The sequence below is a fragment of the Chamaea fasciata genome, unplaced genomic scaffold (assembly GCF_029207755.1).
Source record: "Chamaea fasciata isolate MVZ Bird 193981 ecotype frontalis unplaced genomic scaffold, bChaFas1.0.hap1 SCAF_3, whole genome shotgun sequence".
NCBI lineage: Eukaryota > Metazoa > Chordata > Aves > Passeriformes > Sylviidae > Chamaea > Chamaea fasciata.
Window position 1 is genome coordinate 10,196,267 of NW_027094088.1, and position 11,962 is coordinate 10,208,228.

The window sequence follows — 11,962 nt, forward strand, 5'->3', positions numbered from 1 at the left end:
TGCAGAAATCCAGAACAACTGCAAGTGAGTGACGGAAGACTTTTGTCCCAGACCTGCCAGCAAAATTCTTGATGATCTAAAGCAATTTCATGCAGGTGTAACATGGGATCTGAGTTTTTTCTATGAAAACGTTTCATGATGAGTAACAAGCCTTGGGAGCATGAGGTATGGGGCTGACAACGTGAAAGCATGAGCATCTCCTCCAAAGTGACCGGTTTAATTGTCCATTTTATTACTCTCGTATTTATTCCACACACAAATAAGCAAACTCAAGCTTTTCTTGGAGGCAAACGGGACATAAAGATAACTTGGTGCAAAAGGAAAACAAGAACCCCGGCGAGGAAAGGATGAGGTGTGACAGAGGCACATCAAGTGAGCTGCACCCTGATAATCTCAAAGCTAGCAGGTCCTGGTCACGCATTCTCTGCTTCCTTTTTAAAATCTCAGTTTATTTTAAATTAAAAAGAATCATGAAAAAAAACTCTTGAATTAAAACATATCATTCAAATTTAAATGATACAACCAAAAAACATTTAAGAAACCTACAGCTAAATATCAGAATGTATGTACACCTGTAAGTATAAAGCCTAATGCATCAATCCTATTGTTCAATGACTCCGTGGACAGGCGGCAGCTTCTTCCTGAGCTAGGAGGAAAGAGAGCTCTTCTGGACGGGAGGCAGCGGGGGCGGATGCACACCCCTCCTTAGCGTTTTGTCATTTATGGCACAGCTCAAAAGTCACATCCAGAGGTGTCCATCTCAGCACTTTGTCTGCTTTCTGGAGAACATCCAGCCTTCACCAGCCCAAAATGTTGGAGAGGTTTGCCCACACATGTGGAGGCTGGCCGGCAGCGCGTGTCTTCAGCTTGGTGCCCATCACCTTGTAGAGGGCAGAGGCAAGCTTGGTGACCACAGCGCGGACATTGGCGCTCCGGACAGGCAGCACCTTGTTCCCCAGGAAGGACCAGAGCATGGGCAGGGCGTAGTGCTGGACGACTTCAGGGCTCCTGGGATAAACCCATTGCACAAGCACTGCTGGGAGAGAGACACAAGCTTCTTCACCACCCACCTTCACGCAAACGAGGATCTACCTGTAGTTTTGCATCTTGGAAGCCTCTCTGGCTAAGATCAGCAGAATAGCACACACAGCCCCATGATCCAGAAATGGGCAAAGAAGCAGATCCTCACCAAAACAGAACCACCAACCCCTCAGGACTAATTTCTCAAAACAGAGCCTTGCACCTGTGGCAGATTTTCTACCATTCATAAATTATTTCACAATCTCGTTCTATACGAACAGTGAATGAAATGTCAAATTGCTGCTTTCTTCCATTTAGAAATGGTCTAAACTCACACTGAAGATTTTGAAATGCACTGTAGAGAGGCAATGGAGAGATTTCTAATAAAAAGGATGATTCCATTTTTGTGACCTTTGATGTCAAGAGCCAAAAGTGTAAGCTGGCTCTTGCCTTTGCTCAGTGGCACACAGCAAAGGGCAGTGGCAGTAGCAGAGCGCACTTTTAAACTCCAGCCCACCCAAGATGCTCAGTCCAACGCCATGTTGACAGCACAGGCAGGGAGCCTCAGCACTCTGCTTCCGCCTCTCTGCCCCAAAGGCTGCCTTGCACTAATCCCTGCCTCTTATATGAGTGTTGAGTTTTGACCTAAGCTCTGACCCCCAGGCTCTGCAGGGTTCAGGCTCAAAACTTTCCAAGAGCAAAACAGGAATTGTGTGAGGACAAAACAAACCGATCCCCTGAAAGAGCGTTTGCCACCATTTTCCCTAAAGGATCACAGCTGGCCCTGAGCTTCCAAGAGTGGAGCCAGCTAGGGTATTTTTAACCCCTCCCTTTCCTGGAGGTGGGTTCTCAGATGGCCCAGTGAGAGCTCAGCCCTGAGCTTAAGTGCTGCCCCCATCTCAGATGCTGCACACCTCTGTAGCAGCCAGGGAAAACCCGCCAAATACACCTGCCAAGGGTATTGGGCACAAGGGACAAGCTCAGCACATCCTGATTTGGAGGAGCTACTCCACTGTCTGTTCACAGGCATTCCCTGTAAATACTCCCTCGGAAAACTTCTTGGCTTAGAAGGGGAGGCCGTACCTGTGATACGCTCCGTGACATCCAGCAGAGCTTGGCCACTCAGTTTACTCCATTGGTAGCTGAACTCTTTCATCAGTGATACTATACCTACAAGAGAAACACACCTTTCTGCTCACTCTTCTGAGCTCACAGGAGAAGGGACAGTGGGAAGGGGAAGGGCAAAAGCGATCCCATTTCATAAAAGAAAGTAAATGTCTGCTGATTTTTGAATCCTTTTCTTCTTTCCTTCCAGCCTGCTTGGGAGGGTTTTAAATTCCAAAAGAAAAGCTCTCCTTTCACATTACTAGATCCAAAACTGTCTGCTGTACCTGGAGCTATGTTAAACAGTTCACATCAGCGACCTCAAGAGTTCAGTCACACCTAATCAGTGACGAGGTTTTGCATCCCAGAGCAAACAGGAAGAAGCCCACACTTGGGACACAGGAAGGCACTGAGTCAGGCAGCTCATGTGCTCACAGAGCACCTGAGGTGGAGAAAGCAGAAACTCCCCTTGAAGACCTGCTTCTTCAACGCTGCATTCTTCAGGCATATTTCCCCAGTGCAGCATTTTCAGAGCCGACATAAATCTGCATGGCAAAGGAATTTACAGCAGCCCTTGCCTAGGTAGGTGTTTGCCTATAGCCACCTTGCCCCATGCAAAACAACATGTGGAGTAAGGCATCACTGACTGCTGGATTTATACCTGTTTGTTATAAAGAAATTAACTTGGTGAATCCTAAGATCCCCTTAGAAAAAAGAAAACAAAGAAAAAAGGTGGAAAATAGGCAGCTAATGCCTATAATGCAGAGACCGCCAGGAGGCTGCCCTGCAGAGGCTCTGATGGGCCAGTGTCCCTTCACACCAACAGCAAAGCTATTCATTTGGGAAGTCAAATGGGGCCCAAGCAAACTCCAAAACCCCCTTTGCCTCTGAATTCTAGCAAAGCTGTTGTCCAGGACTTCCTCTTCAGACAAGCAGCACAGACCAAAGGCTCCTGAGACTTTTGGGAAATGCTGATGCACACTGAAGCCCGTTGGGGTGTTGGTGTGTAAGGACTGCACCTCCACAGCTTCTGGTGGATGTCAGCTGAAGCATTGCACAGACAGCAACAGCTGTCAAGGCACTCAGTGTTCTCTTATGTCAGAGAGGCAGAGACGCAGTTGAGGAGAGAGAGTCCATGTCAGGGGTCAGCCTTACCTAAATGAGCAATGGATTCTTCCAGGGCTTTCACAGCTGTGGCGTGAACCCTGGGATCCTTTGAGTTTGGGTTGTTTGTTATTCCTTCCACCAAACCAATGACCACTGGGTTCAGGGCATCTTCCAGGACGCCTATGATTTCTGCCAGCACGTCCAGCGCCTTCTGCCTCACTTTCTTGTGGCTGTCAGAAATTCTCAGTACAAAATAATCAAAACTCTGTGAAGAGAACAAGCAACATGAAAGCTGCATTAAAATGTCTTTGTTTGAAGAGGAAATGTAGAAATGAGCCCTCAGCACTCTAAAAGATGAAAGTGATCCTTTCTGTTGGGTCAGCACTTGCTTGCACAATTTTTCTGTTTTCCTGTAGGCCACTCACTGGAATGGTTGCACAACCTCACGCTGCTTGAAAGATTTTTATTTTTCTTTAAGAGGTTTGGTTGGGGACAGAAGAGTTCCTATGGTGTTTCTTTCCACCTATAGGTCATTAAATTAATCCCACTTATTAATGCAAAATAGTATCTGTTCTGTAGAAATACAGAGGCAGATTTTAACAATGCCCGGTTTTCTAGACACTTGCCTCAAGTACTGAGGGCAATTAGGATTTTGCCAAAACTATGGCTGAAGGAGATCTAAGGTTTATTTGGTCTGTCTCAGAACTTGTATCTGAAGAGTGCAGGGCTCTGATCAACTCTTCCAGGATGCAGACCATTTGTCTAACTAACAGGTAGACATCTAAAATTTCATGTGCTGTACAGCTCCCATTAGAGCAGGTTCAGTCCCTTGACAGCCACATTATTAGGCACCATTTTCTGGAGAAAGGGAAAAAGCAGCTACTGGGAGGAGAAGGCAGAGATCTGTCTTAGTCACTTTCTTCCTTTTCCAAAGAAAAAAAGAGAAAAACAAACCAAGAAGGGGAAGCACTGTTTTTTACCAAGAGGAATAGGGATGAGGATGGAAAGGAGTAGCCAGAGCTGTGCTGTGCAAGACAAGATGGGGTTTACAGAAGCATCCCTTAAAAAAACTGACTTGAAAACAACCCAGCCTGATACTTTTGTTTCCCCATGCAAAACCATTTTTTATCTACAGGATAATTGCCGTGCTTTCAGTGGCTGGATTCCCTTCACTTAGCCCATCTAAGAGTAGGAGACAGCAGAAGTTATAGCAGCAGAAAATTCTGACACCATCTGATGAACAGCATCAATAGGCACCTGCCAGGCAAATACAGCTGGACTGAAATAACCTGTCCTGAAGCCTGGACCTGAATTAAATTTGTCTGCGTAAGAGGGCCCAGCCTGTCCCAAACAGCCAGGATGTAGTGCCAAGACTCACTGAATTAACTTCACTGCTACAGGCTTGGGAAAGGAGCTAAAGGAAGGGAGCAGTGAAGATACCCTACATACTTGGACAATGTTAGTGGAGATGAGCTGGGGGCTGCTTTTGCACAGGTCTAGAAGGAGTGCCACTCCTTCCATCCATGCCTGGAACCCCTTGCCTTCCAGGAGATTGTAAAGCTTCTGGGGCAGCTCTGTTTCTTCCACAGCCGGACGTAACGTGACCTGGGCTTTTGCACGCTCCAGGAGGCATCCATCAGAGGTAGACTTCACCCTGGAAAATAAAACCAAATTAGGACTTGGTGCTGATAATTTCTTCAGATAATTGTCAGCAAAACTTCTGGAGGAGCTTTCTGAATGCTGTGATTTCAAGCTAGAAAATCGTGAGGCTCTGAAAAACAATGTGGACCTCAGGACAATCATTACAGGACACAATCTGCAAGTAACATTCTCTCCACTGCTCACTCAGGAAAACCAAGGATGAGATGCATCCGATCGATCTTCAGATGGCTTCCCAGGCACACAGGTCGCATTACTTTGTGGGCAAAGAGAGACACTACTTCCACGTTTAAATGCCTCCTCATATGGGAGGTGTGTGTCTTCTAATAAGGAAACTCATCACTCTGGAGAAGTGTCTCTACACCGGGCATGACAATCTGGAAAAGTAGCTCAGATGCATCTGAACAGATGAACAGGGGCATATCTGAAGGATCCAGAAAATCAGTAACACAGATAAAAACAGAAGCCAGACATCCCAGCACTATGCCCACATTACATTTGCTTCCCTAGGGATCAGATCCACAGCTGAACAACCCCGCTGGGAACAATCCTCCTGGATCAGCCTGTCTCTTCCATAAGCACAGGAAGATCCTAGCTATGCTACTGAGGCATGTGGGCACTGTCCTGCCACTGCTGAGCATGACAGAACTAAATAAAACCCCTCTGTTGTCAGAGGAGGCCAGGTACAAGTAGCTCTGCCACTGGCATGAAGAGACAGCACGCACCAAATTCTTGTCTTAAATGCTGATTGCAGCACAGGGGGAAATAAACCAAACATGCTGTCCATCAAGCAAACAGTGTGAAGGACAGGAATATCAAGACAAAAACTCTACATTGAGACACCTGTTCATCAAAACGGCTCAGGAACTGACTTGCTACTTACTACTCAATCTTGCTACTGTCTCCTTGGGATTGGTCTGTTCAAGGCCAAGAGCTAAACTTGATGATCCATATAGACCCCTTCCAACCCCCCCATATTCTACAGTTCTGGGATTCTTTGAACTAATACTCTGCAGGAGTGCAGAAATCAGTGACAAGAGGAAAGAAGTGAAGTTTATTTGAGTAGAAAGTCATTGAGTTCACAGAAGATGCAGGACACAGGACCCTTCCCTCCCACCATTCCCATTCTTTCTCTCATCCCTTCCCCCAGTCTCTCACTAGAAGGTGAAGAATATTACTAATAGAAGGAGAACCTACCGCAGTGCACTGTCCATGAGAGCAGACACTGCTCAGGTGAGAGTCACATTTGCCACCATGATCCCCAGGGTCTGAGTGGCTGCTTTCTGAACAAACTCTGGGGAGAGTAGAATGAAAACCATGTGCAATACACAGCAAGGAGGGGCAATTAGCTGTTGCTTAACACTCATGGCCAGGAACTGCAGCTGTTTCTCACTTCCTGGCTTCTGAAGGACCCAGCTCGGAAGGACTCTGAAGGACTTGATCTCTGAGACCAGGAGACCAAGTGGAGGAGTCATGTGAAAATAAGTTGCAGAAACATTGATGCTAATGAGCAGAAAATTTGACAATGAGAGGGCTGTGAGATACAGCCCGGAAGGTAACCAGGAAAAAAAATCAAAGTCTCCCATTTTTTTTTGCAGCCTTGCTTGCACACACCATTAGAATCTTTGTTTCTCTGCTTCCAAGGGTTCACTCTGCCCATGTTCACTGGTGTGTAGTTTGCTCTGCCATTCAGAACTTCTCTAAAACAGCCTTTGCACAGCTTAGCACCATCTCCAAACCAGTGACCTTGACACCACAGGAAACAACCAACCAATTGCTCTGTAGCTGTCAAATATACTCCCAAGAGAATCCCCATCCTCCAGGAGTGGAAGACTATGATTTTGGGCCAAGCACTTAACAGCCACTGGAAAGGAAGTCAGCTCATCCCTGTCCTTATCCCTTACCTTTCCAACGGCATACCTCAGCTCTTTGTCACTGGTAAGACCAGCACTGGTGGGATGACCCATCTCCTTGGCCTGGCTCAGTGGGAGATCTGGTAATGGAAACAGAGGTTCCTGTAAATCTCTGGCAGACTTCAAGTGCCCAGAAATGCCATGCTGGGTACCAGGCAAGACAGGTTCCAGATTGCAGAGCTCTCATGAGACACAGAGATTGTGTATGAGACCAGCAAGGTACATATGCTAGACCCTCTCCCAATGGATGGGCTACTGGCAGCAGACATGACATTATTCTGTTGTCCAGCAGACTGAAACCTGCTGCATGATGAAGGCCTCAGCCCCTGGATGCTGGAGACCCTCTGTGTTTGATAGAAAAGGGCAGAGATGGAGATTGCTCATGACACAGGTTCTTATCTGTCCTTACAATGATTTTAGTAAATGTCTTCTTCTCTGTTCCTAAAAGGAGTCCAGGGTTCTAATACCTGTATGCATTTAGATCAACACTTTCTTCTCTTTGTTGGAATAGTTTAGAGGACGTTAAAAGAAAACCTTGGGATTGCAGGAGTGTTACTTAAACATGAACTGTGTTCTTGACACTAGATACTCCGTCTTCCCCAAGGATTTTCATTCTGAACTGTGTGAGATTGGGCCACTTTAGGGCCAGGCTGGGCTAAAGGCTGATTTTCTTAATGCAAGGAGAACATTCTGAAATACTCCCCAACAGAACTATAAAAATTCAGAGAACTATATAATCTATACAATAGATTAACAGAGGATAAAATCAAGTAACAGCGAAGTAGAAAAAAACCAATGTCTTAAATCAGGATTGTTTCTCCCTGCAGAATGGTCAGCTCAATAATAAAGGAGAGTCAGATATGGGCTTTGAGGAAGGAGGGCAATTCTGGATGGAAGGCAAGGCCTTGGAAGATAAGAGCATCTGGGAAGTTAGCAGGGAAAGTGCTGACCCCAGGGTCACCTCCTTGAAACCACTGCAGTCAGTCAGGCTTGCAAAATGGACACACAAAATGTAACTGCAGGCTGCAATGGAAACCTAAGCATCTGAAGCTCCCTATTTCATGGGACATACTTCCTGGAAACTTCTAAATAGATGCACAGGGAAACATGCTCCTGCTGGAAGCCACTTGAGGCAGGCCAGAGGGACACCCTGACCCAATTCCACAGAGCTACTACTGCTGGAACACCCTGGCCTCTGGGCTGTCCTGGTCGAGCAGGGAGCCCAGAGCCCTGTGCTCTCCCGGAATGGCTCAGCTGCACATGCACCCTCCTACTCCTCTCCCTGCCCCATGGCCGAGCAGCCCTACAGCTACACGGGGCACTGGGAGCAGCACAGCTCATTGCAGGGGGCACATGCAGGGCAGAACTGTTCCCTGGGAATGTGCACAGGCTCTCTAGGCTGGCACAAGACCCTTCCTCCTGCCACAGAGCGGCCCAGCTCCCTCCTCACCTCTGTGTGAGGCTGAGCCCTGCTCGGCCTTCACCTTGTCCTCCTCGGCAATGCCCCTGGGGGCAGCGCTGCTCAGCTGCCTCTGCCGGGGCTCCTGGGCCAAGGCCCCCTGAGCAGGCCGGGAGCTGAGACCTCGATTCCCAAGGCCGGGGTTCTCCACACAAATCTTCAAGCCGAACAGGTCAGCTGGTTTCCTTGGGAACAGAGGCATCCCAGGTCCTATCCTACACCAAGAGCTCTTTGCTTTCTTCCTCTCGGTGTTTGTTATAGTCTCAGAAGATGCTGTAGGTCAGGCACAAGAGAAGAAGTGAGTTAATTGAACTCACACCTTTACAATCAACCCATCTAATGGGTGAGGAATTCAAAGTGTATTTTAATTACTGAAAAGATTGGTTGGCTTTTTATTTTCATGAAACTAGCATCACTTGAATTTCTCTGAACAATATGGAGCTGGCAAGCCAGGAGAGAAGGGTTGTACTGCTTTAGGTGTTGCCTGTTGCCTCCCCACTACTCCAGGATGTCTTTCCTTCCAAACGCATCGAAACTCACGGTGGTCACTAGAATTTGACACTGACTAGAAGTAATTGTTTCCAAAAGTAGTTTTCAAGGCCTTTCTTACTGTATCTCCCACTCAGTTCTAGGTCTGGTTTTGCACTTTTGGGAATGTTTATATTTCTCTTTACAACAAAGGAAGTGTTGGGACACAAACAATGGCACAATGTGTTAGATGCAAAAGAAGCTTTGCTTTCCGCATTAGATGTTCCCAGAATTCTGCTAGCCTGTATTTGAAGGGAATGAAGCGGTCATTCAAATGTTCCACTTTTGCTCTGCTTTCCAGTTCCAGGGGTTTATTCCCTGGTTTCTTTTCTCCAGATACACTCAAATCCAACATAAATATGACCTGCCTCAAGACATTTCTGATCTTGGCAGTTCCACAAAATTCAAGATTTTCTTAATGGAAATAATAGAGGCCATTCTGAAATACTCTCCAACACAGCTTTTAGGCCTAAGAGAACCAATAGTCTAGATGGCTTCACAAAGGGTTAGTCATATGGAAACCAAGCAGTATGAGAGGAATACTTGTCTTAAAACTGCATTCTTCCACCCTGTAAAATGTTCTGGTCAGTAATAAAAGCACAACAGGTAAGGTTTATGAGATTTGTCATTTCTAGTCCAGAATTAATCCAGCAAAAATGTCACCTTATTGACTGAGAAAGACTTCTCCCTAGCTGCATTCAACATTCCAGCTGCATATCAGCAATTAAGGAGTCATTCCAAAGGAGCTGGACCCAGGATTTGGCAGAACTAACCCTAAGCAAAGGGATCAGGGCATCTGGTCATTACACACCCAGAGATGGCAGAGGAAAAACAACAACAGGCTTTCATTGAGGCTTTCAGCTTGAAACCATTGGTTGACACACATGCACCGGAGACCGCATTTTGTCTGGCACAATTCTACTTGTCATGGATCAGGCAAGGCAGGGATGGGGGACAAGGCAGAAGGCAGCTTCTCCTGCAGCCTCAGCCTGCAACACTGACACAGGCAGACAGAGCTGGGCAAGAAGAGATTTGTCATCCTGAACCTGCCATAGCTGCCTTTGGGCTTGTGCTGTCAGAGGATGACAAGCTCAGACCCTGCACAGGCTGCATCCATTTGGAAGTCTCCTACTCTCTAACTGGAAAATTCACATGGACTTTCTGTCAGAGGAGGTTTCCCTGTTTCTCTCAGTGCAAAACCAGACAATGCCCATGAATCTCCTTCTGATCTCCAAGGGTTCAGCTCTCAAACTGCCCCAAGGAAAGAGAATTTCTCCTTCAAGGGCAGGAGGAAGGAGTGGGAACATTTCTCCTTTCATGCTCACTGCCTTCTTTTTCTCTACTAATTGTCAAACTAGAAAGGCTGCAGGGAGATAAAAGGCATGTGCACGATGGAGAGCAATGCTTCCTTTTCCTGCACTGCATTTCCAGGACCCCAAGGTACCACTCCAGCTCCTGCCACCCAACACTTCCCACTGGAGAAATTCTCACTGCACCACCGCAGCACACTCCCAGGGAACTGTCCTTGGGGAGAGTCCACTGAGCCCATCAAGGCTCAATAAACCAAACAAATTTCAACAAAACAAATTTAAAGAAATTTTCAAAAGAATGGTTTTTAACCAAGCTTGCAAAGTGTCACCTTTGCGTCAAGATTCCAATGGTCATTTCAGGACAGACGTGCCCTGGACCTACCTGCATGTTCAGAGTCCTTCTCTTTGCTTCTGCTGCTGGATCTTGGCCTTGAGAAAATGGAGGACAAAAGAACATATGAGGAGGTAGAAAGAGAAGGGAGGGAATGGGTGTAGCATGAAAGGAGGCAAACCTTCATAGCATGATCACTGTGAGGAAGAAGGAAATGCAACGCATAAACCCAAGAAGATGCAAAGTCCTTGTCCTCAAGCTTTCACTTGCTGGAGTCGGACAGAGCACGCCAAGCTCCAGCTGAAACACAGCAGTCATTCTTACACTTGCATCATCTCTCCCCAATTCTGCTGTCTCTCCTTCTGGAGCCAGGTGGTTCCTACAGCCTCTCTGAAGCAGCAAGAGCTGCTGAGCTGAGACACAAGTCTCTATGGAGGGCAGCTACTTTTGTACTTCTGCACCTTGCTTGACTTTGCCTGCTCCTGCCTTACCCTGGGGACAGTCTCGTGCTCCATGTGATCCGAGCACTGCTGTCTCCTGAGAATGATATTATACCTCCTTGCTGTTTCCACATGAAAAATGCTTTTTCCAACTCAGCTGCTAGGTAAGGATATTCACATTGCACTTTAAAAGCCCTACCAAAGCTTTTTGATTGGAATGATACTTCCGTGACTCCTTCTTTATGGATATCACTTTGAGAAGCTTGACACCTACATTTTCTCACATATTTCTAAGCCACTATCTTTCCATCCGGTACGATTCTATACCTCTTCTCTAGCACCTCACCCTCTTCGCAAAATATTAACCATCAATCAGATTATACATCTATACCCCAAAATTTACCTGGGATCTCATTCCACAGTGGAGGCCCAGGCACCGAGAAATTTCACCTGATGTTTACAGAAGCAGTACCTGAATTTGCAAACACCTCTAAAGTAGCCAATATTTGGCCATACAGATGCTTGTGGCTGCAGAAGTTGACAGACAAGGATTAGAGTATTCAAAGATCAGCAGGATCCAGACCCATGCACTACAGTTCCCAAATGACATCACAAACATTACAGAGGGAATCAATGGCCAAGTCCAGCACAGGACCTGTGCTTGTAAGCCCTGCCTCCTCTTCCCCACCGCCACCTCTGCTCTTGGGGCATACGGTGTTGGGTTTGACACTGTGCTGGCTCATCATAGGTGGGCAAAATGCTGAATACACAGAGGTTTGCCTACATACATGGGAGAGCTGACTGTGCAAAATAACCTCACAAGACTGGAAGACTGAGGTGAACAGCACACTGCAGCAGCAGACACCTTGGCTTACCTCATCTCCCGGGACTTTTGGATATCCAGCTGCAGAGACCTTTGCAGAGACCCTGCAGCACTGCCAACATGGGGATTTACTGCCTTGCAGAGAGGGGGAATCAGAGGCGGTCTCAATGACCCCTTCTTCATATCCCCACCCGTAGAATCCATCAAAGAAGTCTGGAAAGCGTAAAACATGGTGCTCAGATGAAGCCTCCAGCCTTGCCCTCATTCT

At 46.8% G+C, this 11,962-nt stretch overlaps 1 protein-coding gene across 3 annotated transcripts; it reads right to left on the reverse strand.

Annotated features, from left to right (window-relative positions):
* Nucleotides 1-210: 210 nt before the first annotated feature.
* LOC136287588 (TOG array regulator of axonemal microtubules protein 2-like) lies at nt 211-10,502 on the reverse strand. 3 transcript variants are annotated; one of them, XM_066180364.1, is made up of 6 exons: nt 8,254-8,287; nt 6,795-6,883; nt 4,681-4,885; nt 3,280-3,496; nt 2,104-2,190; nt 211-1,033 (listed from the first exon to the last, which is right to left on the reverse strand). In XM_066180364.1, the coding sequence occupies exons 2-6, from the start codon at nt 6,806-6,808 to the stop codon at nt 798-800; spliced, it is 759 nt and encodes a 252-aa protein (XP_066036461.1). In that variant the 5' UTR covers nt 6,809-6,883; nt 8,254-8,287; the 3' UTR covers nt 211-797. The 3 variants fall into 3 exon arrangements, with proteins under 3 accessions (XP_066036461.1, XP_066036460.1, XP_066036462.1); XM_066180363.1 differs by having other exon boundaries at nt 211-1,036; XM_066180365.1 differs by lacking the exons at nt 6,795-6,883; nt 8,254-8,287 and adding an exon at nt 10,483-10,502 and having other exon boundaries at nt 211-1,036.
* Nucleotides 10,503-11,962: the final 1,460 nt, after the last annotated feature.

Bases quoted from the DNA above. Each gene is read 5' to 3' on its own strand.
- LOC136287588 (XM_066180363.1), bottom strand. The intron at 3,497-4,680 runs GTATGTAGGGTA...TTCTCTTCACAG, and splicing joins TCTCCACTAACATTGTCCAA to AGTTTTGATTATTTTGTACT. The intron at 2,191-3,279 runs GTAAGGCTGACC...TTTCTCTTGTAG, and splicing joins AGAATCCATTGCTCATTTAG to GTATAGTATCACTGATGAAA.